The 16447-nt window shown below is 35.4% G+C and overlaps 1 protein-coding gene across 18 annotated transcripts in view; it reads right to left on the reverse strand.

The window, feature by feature from the left end:
• The window catches only part of KDM6A (lysine demethylase 6A), a 116359-nt gene that overhangs the window by 40256 nt on the left and 59656 nt on the right, over window positions 1-16447 (reverse strand). For 6 of the 18 annotated variants that reach the window (XR_002441770.1, XR_002441769.1, XM_021407162.1 and 3 more), the window contains 10 exons: window positions 15166-15231; window positions 13826-13919; window positions 8725-8851; window positions 6010-6108; window positions 5408-5627; window positions 4713-4847; window positions 4118-4273; window positions 3369-3464; window positions 1904-2008; window positions 887-1282 (listed from right to left, as the gene is read on the reverse strand). Coding sequence is in view for 16 of the 18 variants with exons in the window: in XM_021407162.1 (XP_021262837.1) it covers window positions 887-1282; window positions 1904-2008; window positions 3369-3464; window positions 4118-4273; window positions 4713-4847; window positions 5408-5627; window positions 6010-6108; window positions 8725-8851; window positions 13826-13919; window positions 15166-15231 (1494 nt within the window). In the remaining 2 variants the exon portion in view is untranslated. The remainder of the gene's footprint in view (window positions 1-886; window positions 1283-1903; window positions 2009-3368; window positions 3465-4117; window positions 4274-4712; window positions 4848-5407; window positions 5628-6009; window positions 6109-8724; window positions 8852-13825; window positions 13920-15165; window positions 15232-16447) is intronic. The other 12 variants (XM_021407199.1, XM_021407181.1, XM_021407223.1 and 9 more) reach the window with 7 other exon arrangements.

Genomic DNA, 16447 nt, shown 5'->3' on the forward strand with positions numbered 1-16447 from the left:
TATAGTGCTCTTTTACTTTCATACAGCCACGTTTTACACAAGATGTTCCTGCAGTATCTGTTTTTGTTGTAGTGCATGTGCAATTAACCAAGCACGTATCATCGTCTATGCCACAACCCACTCTTTAAGTACCAACATTAGACTAAAAGTAATAACTAATCAAGAAATTTATGAGGAAGAAAACAATACTCCATGAAGCTCTAAAACTAATCTAACAAAACTGAATTAAGTCATTAAGAACATATTCCTGCAAAAGACTTTGTTAGGTCCACAGATAAGTCTTAGAAGATACTCAGAAGAAAGACATTTAGGCTGAAATTAAAAGATAAGCTCCACCTTCAAGTTCCAACACACAGATAGACAGAATTTTCTTATATACTTTAATCACTGTGGATTTTTACTGACAGAGTATTTTTCTGCAAGTAAGTGCGGGATTGATTGTTAGATGTTAATTTCGAAGAATCATACGGAAAGAAAATGTGGCTAATGATTACATAACAACAATATAACGTCAAAAACAACACTCAGTTTCCTATGAAATACACACACTCCTACTACACTAAAAGCAAATTCACAACATTTTACAATAATGAAGCAACAAAAAGATGCACAAATACGTCTGGAAGATAAGGCATTTGAGCAGTATGAACTGCCCTATTTGATTTACGATTGTTTTCTTTATCTTAAGAGCAGTTGATTTAATGCGTATACTTTAAACAACAAAATATAACAGGCAGATTTAGCCTAGTCCGTGTTTTATTTGTATGTATATCATCAAACTCAGGAAACAGAAGAAGTGTGCTGACAAACGGGAAAATTCAAATAATGGCTTGCTTATTAAGCCTTCTTATTAAGCATGCTATGTTAGTAAACTGAGATAGTATACCTGAGTGGAGTTAGATAGTTGGTTTTTCCACGGCTCCTCTGCGCTGCTGGTCAGGTTTGTGCGGTTATGAGGTAGAGAGAGTGCGTTTTGCTGCAGGTAAGGCACGTTTCCATTACTTCCACTTTCTGTTATGTGATTATTGCCTATCAAAATAGTGTCTGTACTACTCAGCGTTCTTGCTGTGCTGCAGGGAATGGGGCCTGCTGGAAAGGGTCCATTAGCCATAGGCTGCCCAGGGCAGGCCGGACGGATTCCACGCTGAGCGACATTAGGCACTCTGGTTAGAGCAACCTGCGGCTGCTGACCAGAGACAGAGTTTGTAGGCAGTGATGAATCAGCTGTTGGCCCATTAGGAATTCCAGTAGATCGTACCTGTGCAACTCCTGTTTGTCTCATCTAATGGAAGACGAACAAAGCACAAGGATGTTAGCTACACAACTTCATGCTACAGAATTTAAGAAGTAAAGATCACATTAGGCTTGTGTATTTTACTGCACTTGTCAGTTTCAACTTTATACTGATTTTGACACCTTCACAGCTGCTTTTGAGAAGTAAGATGACTGTCATGCTCACAAATGCGCTGAGTGAATTTTAAGGTAAAGCTATCGGCACACTTTTCTTCTAGGCTCTTCAGTTTGACTGTTAGCATTATACTGCTAAGGTTGGACACTAAGAGAGAGAGAGGTGAATAATGAAAGCATGAGAGAAAAGCTGTAATATGGCTTACTACAAGTAAGTGTTTTCCAACTCTTACTGCTTTTAGATGCATTCACTCACTTTAGTTTGAAAGTGTGGCTTGAAATGTTTTACACTACCTGGTAGCCTTATAATAAAACACAGCTAAAACCATTAACTTTCACAAGTAAATCACCATTAGACTTTGTACAGAAAAGATAATGTAATATAGCCAAGGGCACGAGAACTCTGTACAATACAAATACTTAAGAAGTCAAGAAACATAACAGACGCCATCATCAATAAAAGTTTTGTAGAACAGAAAAATATTTTTGTTCTCACTTGCTGGTGTTGCTGCATCAAGACAAACTGACTCTCCAGCTGCTCCAGCATAAGTTTCTGTGCTGGATTTAAATTATTTCGGTTTGCACGTAGCTGTTCCAAGTGCTGAAAAAAATTAACCAGTATGGTTAGAATCATCACAAATGTATGCAATTTTTAATAATCTTCTTGCATACATCACTAAAAATTATCCAGAAAGACAAGACTTGCACAGCTAAGCCAAAACTTGCAAAGCTAAAAACAAGATCAAGATTTCTGCTGCGGACTAAAACATCTTTCCATATGCTATTTTGTAACCAAACTTTATTGGTGGTTACTAAAAGTAAAGAGATTTTCAAAATTATTAGTGCATCTTATTGTCACTTCAGTAAAATTAAGTGAACTGGTACTGTAAAAGAAAACTACATTAAGGTATGATTATTTAGAATTCTTATTATCATTGTGTATGTTTTAACATTTTAGTACTATGCTATTCTTTTATTAACATTGCTCAGTATGAAGTAAATTCAGTCTTAGAGTCACACATTAAAGCTTCTCCAGAAAACACAAAAAATTCAGAACACTACACAACTTAACTACAGAAATACAATCCTGAACTAATTTGCAACTGAAATTTGAGTATTTATTACCCAAAACCTAATCTTTGCATTCCTTTTAAACTACTCTTCACACACCTTTATTCTATCAGTAACATCTTTCATATAAAGAAACAGTTGAAGAGCTATTCTGCGAGTTACAGGGAATACTGCTCAGTCAATCAGCTTTCTGTTTCTGCACTACATTCTCTTTTACTTTTCCTTGTATCCAAAATAGTGTCTGTGACACACGGGTGAGGGCTTCCAGCTAAGCCTGATTTTCGAAATCTGGAATTCCTGCTGAAGCTCACTGCAAGCCCTAATGAACTGAAGAGATGACAAAAGCACCATGACAAAAAAGATCTGAAACAAGATTTCAAAAACAAAATCTAGTATTTCACATAAAAAATGTTAAATGACGTGTAATAGAGAAAAGCAGTACCAGATTTCATTTGATTAATCCCATTTTGTAAAATGTGTAAGTTTATGTAGTTTGATACAAGATACCTCATATGAAAAAGAGGATGCCACAATATTTTCACTTCTCCTTCAATATTATCCATGCTAAAACAAGTAGCAAAATACACTTGGCTTGCAAGTGTCACAATTTGCATATCTATCTTTAAAACAACATAAAAAGTAGCATTACTGTATGCTCCTACTTAAATTATAGAATTGAAACAACATAAGCATTCAGTTTCTACTAACGATTATCTATTTTATTATACAGCTAATCTTATATATTCCATACAGAATCCTTCAATATTAAAAGAATTTGTATTGTTTCACATTTAATTTCAGAAACGTGAAGCTTGAAGTACTTTTTCCTTAAAAGAACAAAACTAACAAAAAAATAAATCAAAGCTTCTGAAGACCTTCAATGTACTTACCTGTAATTTCTGTGGTGTCAAGCACCAAGAATGAATTTGTTGTTGTACAGGAGGATGTGACACTGTATGGCCACTGCTCCAAACATCTGAAGTATTCTGAGAGAAAGCATTATATTAAAATTCATGACTATCAAAAGGTCAGTATCATTTTTTTCACATCTAGATTTTATCTTATGAAAGAACTAGTCATTTTTTCAAGAACAGCAATATACACAGAGAATATACTAATGCATGCCAAGTCTCATTCTAGCACTCCCATACAGTATCACAGTAGTCAGATGTAAAGTAAATGATATCTAATACCATAATGAGAAACAATCAAATAAAATTATGCAATTAACTTAAAGGTACACTGCTGTTAAAACTGGATAATTTTATCTATTGTAACATTACTACATGACGATGAAACACTTGAATTCTAAATATAAGCAAAGGCTGTAGACACGATGACATGGTTGTCTCCCTCTCTATCCATCACCAGACTACGACTGTACTTTTTCCACTTACACAACTATGACTGTAGTATAGTACTACTGATCTGCATTACCCTTACATGCTTCCTATCTGACCTGTAACCTCCTTACTAAACATATAGCTGAAAAATTTTCTTTAAAATTTCTAAAAACATTCCCCACCTTGATGCCAAAGGATTGAAATTCATGGCACAAACTGTGCGCATGCTGCATCACTTTAATGCATATTTCCATATAATTTTTGGAGGGGGCTCTTTAGTTCATCAGAATATATACCTTTGTTGGACTAGATGTTCTTTTCCTCTTGGCAGGACTGGTCAGGTCATCTACTTGGCTAGAAGGAATCATGTGTAGTGGCAAGGATTGCTGTGAAATTGGTGTTTGAGTGAGGCCTAGTACAGGTTCAGTATTTGGATGATGAGGTTTACAAGCCTAAGAATCACAGAAGACAAAAATATGGTTCTATATATTCTTAATTCTTTCCTTTAAACTACATATTTTAACAGCCCACATATTTTAAAAGGGCTGAGTAGATATTCTGAAGTTGGTCTCAAAAACTGAAAAATCAGTTTCCATATGGTCATCAATGGAGGAATGTGTACCTTTCAAGGGATTATTAAACCACTGCAGCATTCTATTTAAGATGAAATCTTTTAAAATCATGAAAATCCACAAAGGTTCTAAATTGGTACCCCCATCTTTCTCCCATATTATAGGGAGCTGCCTCTTGATCTAGTATACCTTCGCAAATAAATCAAAGGCTTTTTATTATTAAAAGCCAGTCCTGCACTCAATAAAATAAGCTTGACCACTACAGATTGTAAAGAACCCTTAAAGCTGGGCACCTGCAGAACATAACCCAACTTCTCACCTGCTGTGCTGTGTTCATGGCACCCTGCCTGGAGGTAAGCTCTGCGGGGATTGGTAGGCTCCATGCCTCCTCAATACTAGGAAGTAATTTAGTTTTATTCTGTAGACTACCTTGTGGAAGGTTACACAACTGAGCCTAGGAAAAATTATGTAAAAAGCAAATTTAACACAAGCCTACTTTATTAAGAGCAAGTCCATGAAATCTTCCTATATGCTGTAGCTAATTATGTCTTAAAGAAGAGGATAGATTTAAAATTTGGGGTTTTAGAAAGGTGCTAAGTATAAAGAGGGTAACCAGAATATAAACCTTTGTGAGAATCAGAACAAAGATGAGCTCTAGATTCACAGGTCTCATAATTCTTTTTTTCTGAAATTGCAAACAAGAGTGAAAGATAGCATGTGTGTGTTCTCTCTCTACGTTATGAGAACTTAAAAATGTAGACAATACAAATAAAAAAAAATTGATGTAAAACAGTATGCATTGATTAAATATGTAAAATAGAGTTTATAAGTAATTAAATTCCACTTAAAAATGAAGAAATAAAATATTACAGGCTATGATATGCTTACAACACATATGAAAAGAAGTTATACACACCACAAATGATTTCAAGTTAAATTTGTGTGTTACTTCTACCCTCCCCTCTGGTATGTATATGGAAGAATATTTCCCACTTCTTAAAACTTTAGCTTTACCTGTAAATACTTTATCCGTGCTGCAAGTGCAGAGGTATTACTACAATTTTTGCTCCTAGTTGCATTTAAGTAGCATTTAATGGCATCCTGAGGCTGGTTGCAGGACTCATAGAGTGTGCCTAGGTCCATCCAGGCTGCAGCATGGCCATGGTCTAATTGTACAGCACAGATATAGGCCTGTAAAGCATCCATAGGCTGATTTTGCTGTTGATACAGCACACTAAATAGAAAGATTTGTGAAGTTGAGAATTAATAACAAAGCCAAAATACAATGAAGTCAAATACAAACATCCATCCCAAAGCCCTTAATAAACCTTGTCATTATATAAATCACAGTAATAAGCAAAAAAACCACCATATTTATAAAATCTTAACATGCAAAGTTTGTATACACAGCATATTCAGTATTTTAAAAATGGAAAAAGCACGTAAAAATTATAATTTAAACTTCAAATCAGACAAATCCGACAACATAAAGGTAGAAATAAAAAAAAATTATGGTACATTTGAGAGCACAAAAGAGTTAAAAAGCTAATATTCTTTGTTCATATATATGTATTAGCATTGAATTATATCACTGTATTACTCTGTTTCATTCTTACCCTATAGAACACCATGTATCTGCACTTGCTTCTGATTTATCAATAGATTGCCTATAAGATATAAAGGCATCCTGAACTTTCCCAATACTTGAATAGCACCTGGGAGAAGAAAAAAAGATTTTTGGTAATGTTTACAGGAGGTAATCAGTGACAACGGCTTACCAAGATTGGTCTGAAAAATGTTAAGTCATAAATACGTACTCATCTAGATTAATCCAAAACATTTGCTGCTTCTGAATGCTGGGCACAAGTAGACTCAAACTTCCTAATCAACACATATTACTAGTTTTTTATTTGAGAAGCACAACAACACTGTTTAAACTCTAACTTACTGTATTTGCAGTGAAAGCAGAAGTCATGCTAGAGTCTGAAGATCTACTTTTGTTCCACTTATCTTAAGTCATCATTCAATAAGAACAATATTTATGTCCAGACAACATTCAAAAAATCTATTAAGATACTTATTTCATGAAATCTAATACAATAAAATTTCATATTCTACAATTAGTGCTTCAGGATCATTTGATTATTAAGAGATAATGACCAATTCAATCAGGACAGTCCTTGACTGCTTTGGGCATTTTTATATGCATATCTCATATCTCATTAAGTTTTCAAATAACATGAACAACAAACCAATTAGTTTTACCATGCGCAGACAGCAAGAAAATTTTTTAAAATCTTTCTTGCCTGGATTTTTTCATATTTTATTACTTGAAAATTATGTATACACTACAACTTCATAGGTATCTTGGCATTATAAACAGAACTATCAGATCTTGAAAGAGATCTACCATTATGCCAGAGAGAATAATACCTACTTTTTTAATTTAAAACATTCAAATAAATAAAATATAAAAAAATACACATGCAATTAGTTTAACTACAAAAGCTCTGCCTTATATTGTTTCTAGTATGTTTTCCTCTTGGAAAAAGAACTGACAACTCTCAAAACACATCAATAACAGAAAGTTTATTCTAGTAAAAAAGGAAATTCTATTCTAGAAAAAAAATCCAGTACAGGTGAGGTTCGTCAAATATGCTACACTCTTTTGTGTATTCTTAAGGGCTTGTTAGAAAATACAGTATTATCTAGCAGTACTCTGTCTAAAAATAAGTTAAGTCCCCATACAATGTTTCAGGATATCATTTTAATCACAATCTAACCCAAGTTACAATAGACATGTTTAAATCTGTCTGCTTAACAGATACACATAGATTCCATTTAGGATAACACTAACATCAAGCACCCTTAAAACAGGGAAGTGGGGTGGAGTTTTTTGGAGTGAGGGTGGGAAGGTTTTGCAAGGTTACTTAGGAAGCCAGCTTTAAGCCACCCTTCTGTCTAATTTGGAGGACCAGCAGAGGAAGGAATAACACGAGGGAATATACTGGGAGGGAAAAGGAGGAAGAGTGAATGTAGTCCTGTAACTCTCCTGTCAGCATACTGACTGGAAGAAGGAGGCACAGAAACATTTTGCTCTGGTTCTCCCTGCAGAATACAAGGGATGCTTCCACTAGGTTTTCAATTCCCCTATTTCCTCCATTCCTCCATCTCATTTGTATGGTCCTAGGCTTCACTCCAACCATGCTAAAGCCTAGGTACAGGAAGAGCACACACGTACTCCACTGAGCCTTGCCTCTCCCTGCTGCTGTGCAAGAACACAGCTCTAGCACGTCTAACACAGCTCTAGCCGTGTGAATTGGGATTAGAGAGGAAAAGAACAGGTTTTAGCCCAAGGGATGAAAAAACGAGCCAGATGACTCCTGGCTCCTTTTCCTTTTTCTTCCCACTCCTACTCGAGCTGTCTGCCCCCACTGCCTGTGCTTCTCCCTTAGCCTGCAGACTGCTAGTTTAAGAGTTTTGTTCGAAAAACAGCTGCAGGAATAAAATCAGGGTGACAGAAACAGTAGTATGTTCCAGTTATGTATGTCAAGAACCTCCAGAAAAGTGAGCTGGAAGATACTGATGTTACTATATTAATTTTATTTTGGCATAATTTCTATTTAATCTATTTCTCAACAGAACTGACAAGTTCATGTGCTTAAATTGACATCAAAGCTTTCAAACATATAGAAGATAGGCTAGATCGCTGTTCTCCAAAACCTGATTATTCCCAAGGTTACTGATGGCTGGTTTAAAGCACCTGTTTTTTTTTAAAGAAGGTGACCAAGAAGAGTCATTAAATTGATAGGATTTACATCTTCAGCAAAGCTAATTTTCAAGTGAAAAATACTGCGCATGAGTAGAGATTAATATAACACTTAAGCAGAAACTAGAATGGATCCACTTGAGCTATCTTGGCTTAATATCTAGTTGAAAACTATTCTGTTAGCAGATAGATGTATTTTAGAGCTGAAATTGTTCGAGACTAGAAGGGAGATTTTGAGAAAATAAAGAGAAAATAATGAAAAAAGTAAAAACAGGCAGGGCAGATTAGCATTACTGTAAAGGTATAAACTGAACTATAACTACAAAAAAACAACCAACCAACACCACTTACGTAATGTATTTCATTTCAACTTGTAATCTATAATCATCCTAAATAACTTAGCAGCTTTCCAGAAAATTAGGACTTTACTAGATACAAACATCTTTTCCTTTCATTTTTTCCTCTACTAGCTACTAAGAACAACATAAAAAATAACTCATACTAATATCCTCAAAAAAATAATTACAAACACAGTTACAGTGTCTACAAAGTGATTTCTCACCTTCCAAGGAAATACCAGGATTGACCAGAATTTGGATCTGCTTCTAGAGATTTCTGGAGATACTGTATAGCATAACTTTCCTTGGTTGCCTTGTCTCCAAGCTGATCCACGGTGTGATGCATCCAGCCTACAAGAAAAATCCACAGATGGCAGAAGTGAAATTCTCAAACATCATTTAATGCTTTGGCACGGCAGAATATTAACAGTCAGTTTTGGTCCCTCATTAAAAATAGGAATATTAAATGATACTATTGGTTACATAAATTGCTATGAATGAAACTTAAAAAATTTACTTTTGAAGTTTTACACTAAAACAACAGGGCCAAAGGACCTAGATTCAAAACTACTTTCACATGCTTTACAAACATTTTTGCTTAAAGCATTTTGTACAAAGTTAATAACGTAACGATGAACCACTCAATATTCTACTGTAGAAAGTTAATCTGAAAATATTAACTCTTTCCTTCTCTGAACATGGGTACTTCTCATGCCACCATCTTCCCTCACACACATCCATCACTTGAATATTAAGTTCAGCTTACCCTTTCTTCCTAAACCCTCATATCTGTATTTGTACCATTTCCCACTAATGCACTGTTAAGAATTGCTGTCACTCCACTTCAGTTTTTCATACTTCGTCACTATGTCTTCATTGCTACAACATCCTCTCCTTTCGCCTTGAAAAATGGAATCACCTCTCATCTACATATCAAATTCTCCTAAAAAGATTATTTTGTTTTCACACAGGATCGCATAATGTACTTTCATATGCCTTCTCTTTTTTCATTACATTAGGCAAATTACTTATCCTGATTTTAATGGCTTCTCAGTCCTTGCCTTCATGTAATCTTTTACATGTTTTCAAAGTGCGTCTCTGTTTCAGCAATGATGTAAGACTCGGTTACCATTTCAAATAAAGCACCTTCGTCATCTTCTCCAGCTTCTCCCCATCTGCCTCTATGCCTACATGGTATCTCTGGAACCACTCACAAAACTGTCTTACTGCTGCCTGTATGATGAGTACAAGGAAATCCTTTGCTACAGGCAGCTCTCTTGTCGAAATCTCTACGTACTACACTGGTCCACTGATCAGTTATGTCTTGGTGTTTGCTTAATCTCCATATATTCATCTTAATAACCCCTTGCCTTTCACTTAATATTCGTAAACTGTATAATATGACAGCAGACTGTCCCTATGTTTTTATAGTGTCCGGGTCAAAAATGATCCCTTGTGAAACACTGTATCAGTTTCATATAATATCCAAGGTTTGCAAAAGGTTTTACTTATACAGAGCTGTACATACATCTGCTCTCAGTGTTCATGTAAAATCTTCATCAACTGAACTTCTGCACCCTAAGCTTATCCTTTAGGAATCAGTCTAACTACATAAACACATAATATCATTTAAAGGTTTCCAAGTTTCCACTTGGAAACTGTGTTTTAAGTTTGAATAATTCATGGACTGCAAGAAATATCGTGTTAAGAGTCAAGTGGTTACAGTGCTGACAGAAGAGTACTTTGTCTTGTCTGAAGATGGACCAAGTCAAAACCCTACCCACCACAAAAAAAGAAAAAAATATAGTAAGTTCTGTAGATAATCGAATTCCAAGTCACTAAAGTCCCTAAACATACAGGAGATACTCATGCCTTAAGAAACAAGGCTTATGTGAGGGTGCTTATTTGAATGCAACTACATAATTGTACAGGAAAGATAAAATATTGGGTGCAGTGGTAGGCAAAGCCTGAGTGAGATAAAGGTAAGAGTTCAGAGAGTACAAACATGGGTAAAACAGACATTAAACAATTTCCTGAATCTTCAGAAGTGCTGTGCAGTGATGCCTATTTTATGCTTTATCAGAACCTTGCCAAAATGACATGCTGTATCTTCAGATCTTCACTGAGGTTCACTGATAAGAAGCAAGAATCTATTTCTAGGAGATAAAAATGAGAACTAGAAATCCCTATCTAGTTTCAGTGCTGAACCAAGGGTTGCTTCCTGATTTTATCTTACTATGCAGGGAGGTGAAAAAGGTAGAAGGCAAGAGAGAACAAACAAAGTTTTCTTCTAGAACAGCACAAGTAAAGGAAACCGGTAAGCCATGCAGTCTCTGCTTTGCAAGAGCTAATTCTAACTGTCAACTAACATACTGAATACTCTTCTACTTTGGGGACATTTTCAACATTATAATCAAAAATGCTAATTTTGTCCATGTTCCAGGCTCTCTTCCAGGTTTTTTTTTTTCTTTTAAATCTAATTTGTAACAAATCACCATGTTTCTTCAGCAAAAGCATGTTCTAGCCTGGCTCACGTTTCAGTTGGTTTTATGCTTATCAATCATTCTCATGTTGTACTTGTGGCAACTGCTGTTTTCCTGATAAACATCCATCTTAGTCTCTGAAGACTCTCTGTTTTTGAGCCTGTTCCCCATTTCAGGGTCTCATGATGTCTGATCCAATTACAGACACATCACCTAGGAACGCCTCAGACAAAAGCCTTTGAGAGAGTGCTTTAGGAAGCCCTGGGCAGATGCTAACACTGTTCTACACTCTTCTTTATGCAACTGTTAATTAAAATTGGAGAAAGAATACTGGGACAGATTTGATCTTCAGTCTCATCCGGTATAGCTGCCCTTATTTAATGTAATTTTAGGCAAAGTGGTGAAAAGAATTATTGTCTGGAAAGCAAATTAAATGCAGTAAAAAACATGAAACAAACTGTTCTTATTCAACTGCACAGATCTTCCCATTACATCTATCGGAACTAATTAGCACACATCAGCTCAAACACATACATATTTCTTAGAGTATCACAAGGTTCTCCTCCACAGTGATCTGTTTTGGAAACCCGCAGTGATAGCAAAGTTTTTAGTAATTATCTCGCACAACATCTGAACTTGCCTAAATTTCAACTCATGCTCAATAAACATCAATTAGCTAAGAAAAATAAAAATTATTTTCATGTCAAAATAATTTTTCAGTTGGGAGTGAAAGAAAAAAAAAAGAGTCTGACATGAAAATATATTTTGATTGTTTTTTGCCAACAGTATTCTGGCGGATGGCAGGTACTTTCTACATCGGTTGCTCTAGAAGTAATGCCTGATTTCCATGGAAACTACATCAAATACAAAGACTACAATAACACTATTTGATAGAGCAAATTCTCAGCTACAAAACACTCCTTTTCAGCACAGTCTCCACCATTAGCTATGCATTTTTGCCAGCGATGAACAAGAGCTGCATGCCACACCGCACCAGTGGAGGTGACCCACTGTCACCACTGCCAAAACGCACCGCCCACCGCCTCATTGTGCTCACATCCACTGTTGGCCACCGTCAATGTTCAGAAAACGTCAATGGATGTCGACAGAAGCAATTTTTTTCTGCAGGAAGGAGTTCATTGACACATCTTTGTTTCATACACACTTCCATGTCACACACCATTGTGTCAGAGTGCCCCTCTGCTGCCATCTGTCACACGGCAACAACATGGAACAGGATATTGTTGGGAAGGTTCAACCTCTACTGCCACACCACCAACATCTGCCTCTGATGTTGCAGGCCAACATCATAAAATAGGAGGCATTATTTTTGGAGTCACCTTTGTATTATTTTTTCTAAGCAGCATTGTACCACCCAGACTATGCTTCCTGAGGAGGTGTTTTATTATCAGCTGCTAGACACTAAATCTGTCACAAACACCATACTCTAATTAATAGCACTGCTAACAGTGAAGAGCAAAAGAAATGGTATTATTCTGTGAATATTCCAGTTAAGATCACTCTGTCTCCTTCTCCACATACAAGCTATCCCAACTATCACAGTTAGGTGACCTACGCTGATTAAATAGGGGAAGCTAATTCAGTTTCCGGACAGCAGACAATTCTCAGTCACTGCTCCTATTGCTAGCACAGCAACCCGTGGTATGATTTTATGAAGACAACTATGCCTTTGCTCCTAACATATCAGCATGAGTGAAAAACACTTGAAAAAGCACTGGTCAGCTATTTTGGGCAATCTACCTTCTGTCGATCCTTTGTGTAACCTATATGAATGATACTGATTACAATTTATACTAAGTCAGGTAGTACTAAGTTAATAAACAAAAAACAAAGGGGATACTGAAATGTAAGGAACATTTCCATCTGACAGCAAAAAGATCAGCACCTAGATTCCTGCAGTGTCATTTGTAGTTTCACACAGAAAAACTAAAAGCTAAACAAATTAGCCCACCCCAAACGTATACAAAACCTGCATTACAGAAGAGAAAGTACCGTGGCTGTAACTTACTGCCAGTTACTCATTTGAATTAAATGACCACTGTGTAAAGGAAAACAAAAAAAAGAAAAAGATGGGCACAAGCAGGCTAAATTAATATTTAGAATAATAAATTAGATGAAGAACATGGAGAAAGTGAATGAAGAATTTGCATTGTTTGAATAACTTTAACAAGATATTCTGGAAATACTTTTATGAGGCATATAGGAGAAATGCAATTTATTCTACCCACTCCTTAGAAGTTTCCGACTACAAATGGTTTATCAGCTTTCTGTAAATGTGGGAGATGACAAATTTTAAACAGTAATATTTTTTCCATTTTATGTGGTTTCTTTTATAGAGTATTTACTACTATGAAGTATTTACTTAGTTACAGGAGTATGTTTTCATTAAGCACTTATAATTAAGTAGAAAAGGTAAATTTTTCACTTGCAGTGTTATTCCATTCCGCAACAGAAAAGAGTATTTTGGTTTACTGCACTTAGTCTGGCTACTGAAGGATGTTCTCAGAAGCAGAATTCAAAGACTAGAGAATTCTAACTACGGTACTCTTGCTCTGACATATCACTTACTGCCCAAAACCTATAGGGCATCTACTGCAGTAAGTCTAAGAGCTTTTTAATTTTGTAAGTTTAGTTACAGTATTTCCCTTCTCTCTTATTTTCTTAATTATCTACTGTTGTGCACTCTATTTTGAGTTAAAATCTCAAATATGATCTTCAGTGTTTAAGATTCACTTTGAAATTGGAGCCTTAAAAAAACACTGTTGAAGGCAAAGATGGAAAAAAAGAAACACACAGAAAAATAAAAGTTGATTTTACATACCTAACTGCTGTAAGACAGTTGCTTTTACTTGTGCAGGAAGGTTTTCGATCTGCAAAAGTTGTTCATAAGCTTCCTTTGCAGAGTGATACTTTCTCTGCAAAAGGAAAAAAGTAAATTGATTAATCATAAACCTCACAATAGATCACCAATAGCAATGATTTCACAGCACTGACAGCACACAAACACATTGACAAAAAAATCTAGAACTTTTTTTTGCATACAGTGCATATGAAAGCTTTCGTAAGTGACGTATATATATGATAAGAGAATAACTTTCATAAAATATGGTATTTAATATAAATTGAATACTTAGAATAGTCAAGGAAAATTTGTAAATTATTAAATTTGGTCAGCTCCTCACGCATGCATTATACTTCTTGACTAAAATGAATATATTTCTTTTAAGAGGAATGCTCGATTGTGAGTCAACATCTGAAAAAACCCTACTCAAATGACTCCCAGGAAATTCGTAACTGAAAGGAAGATCACCAGCAACTGGTGGCTGGTATGCTTTTGCCTCTCTCCTTTTTTTGTTATATTAGAATGGCCTATTTGCTGTACTGGTAAGAGTCCCACCATATGTAGAATTAAACCAAACCCACAGATTACGCCTCAAGAATCAAGATATGCTATCTTATTATTTGCCATATAATTTAAATGTGCTTAAAGCATGGAAACATTCAATTCTTAACTCCTATATTGACCTTGAAATAGAAAACACATTTCCAAGTTAGAATCATGGTCCTTTCCAACTTCTGGAACAGTAAGAGTTTTTGTTTTGTGTACATTAAAGATTAAGCATTCTTGATTTTTATTTCTATTTTTTTGAAATACTGTCCTCATTTGTTTCTCTTCACGTTACCCTAGCAATAATTGTTTAACTGTGAGCTCATTTTAAATGCTTAATTCTTCTGCTCCTCCTCTTCCACGTAAGTCTATAAAGGCTGAGGTCTGCTGTTTCTTTTGTTTTTTTGCTGGGTTGTTTTTTTTCTCAGTTTCTAAAAATTCTACACAATTTTTTAATGAAAAAAATATGCTTTCAGGTAATTCAACATTAGACCACGTTCTGGCAAACAGATGAAGAACCTACTAAAATGAAAAGGGCCACCTAAATGCAAATTGTCATGACTTAGTTACATTTGTTATGTGCAAAGAGAACACAGTACAGACTAGTGTTGTTTTAAAAGGGACAGCTGGGAAGGAGATTGTAAACAACCTAAGTACTTATTAGAAGTTAAATGTTATTAGGTTCTTGAGATCCCACAATCACAAAAGACAACTTTGTTGATTTTAAAACCTTAATCTAGTCAGGAAGAAAAATTAAAGCAGCAATTACATACTTTCAAATGGAACAAGGGGAAGTTGGTAGAAAAGGTTTTTAATTGGTGTTCATGAAATGTAGACAACTGGCAAGAAAACAAACAATATAAATAAATAAAATATCCATGGCTAGCAAAATCAAAACAATCAGGAAAGAACTTTAAATTTAGCACTGGGAACAAAATTTGAAGTTAATGACTATGAAAGATAGGCAAATGAACAGAAGTTCCCCACATAGTGTGACAGCAGGGGCAGCAATCTGGATGTTAAATAGGTAAATACTAGTGACTAATATCTCCACTTTCAAAAAGATGTTTGCATGCTTGGAATGATTCAGAAAAATCTATTAGAATACAGTATGTTTTCTAGATCTAAGATAATATTTGCTTTTGTTATTTGTTGTATTATTTACCCATTAGAAATCTGCCTACATATATGTCTTAAAGCGTTACAGAAAACTGTCATAATGTTTACATTTGTTTTTATTTAGGTATTCAATTCAAATACATGCCCTTGAGTTTGGCTGTATTACAAACAATCTTAAGAAACGTGGGCTGGGAAAAAAATACCATCTTTCTTTAGGAACTTTAGCTGGTACCCTCATAAGCTTGGAAGGACTCACATGGCCACAGATCAAGTAGTAGAAACTAGCATTAAAACCAAGGAAAAACACCACTACCTCTTAACAGCACTGGGTGATTCTCTTGTTCAGAAAGACTGAACTTTCTGATTCATTATTAGAAGCTCATTTTCATATATATGAAAGGGTTCACAAAACTGTAGCTCTGTGTCCTTCAGAAGAAACAGAACACCCAGCCTCCCTCCTAAAGTGTCTCTTTGCTGTATCAGAGGTAATACTCAAATCAAGTCAAGACTCCTTGTGATTCAAAGTTTCTCAAATTCCAGAAAAGAAGACACCCATTAAAGAGAACTGTGAGGCAAACAGAGTCTAAAAGCAGTATGTGCTTTTTTTTTTTTTTGTCTCTGACCTGTATTAAAAGTTCCCGTTGCCTGCAACTGCCAGTTAGAAAGCATTTGCGATATTGGCCACACTATTATATAAGGCACCTGGCATGGTGACCTGAGATTTTCAACTTTCTGCTTTATTTTAGCAGATCAAAAGAACTAGCATGTATAGGATGTTTTGTTATATGAACTTGTCAGATGTGCTCCAGTGCTCAAAATGAAACAAAAAATCTCTGTAATGTCTTACAACAATCCAGGAAGTTTCTTAAAGGTGGTTTGGGATAGGGGATTTCTATTTTGTTGTACAGTTACATAAATTCATTCTGCTGCCCCAAA

The sequence above is a fragment of the Numida meleagris genome, chromosome 1, assembly GCF_002078875.1.
Source record: "Numida meleagris isolate 19003 breed g44 Domestic line chromosome 1, NumMel1.0, whole genome shotgun sequence".
NCBI lineage: Eukaryota > Metazoa > Chordata > Aves > Galliformes > Numididae > Numida > Numida meleagris.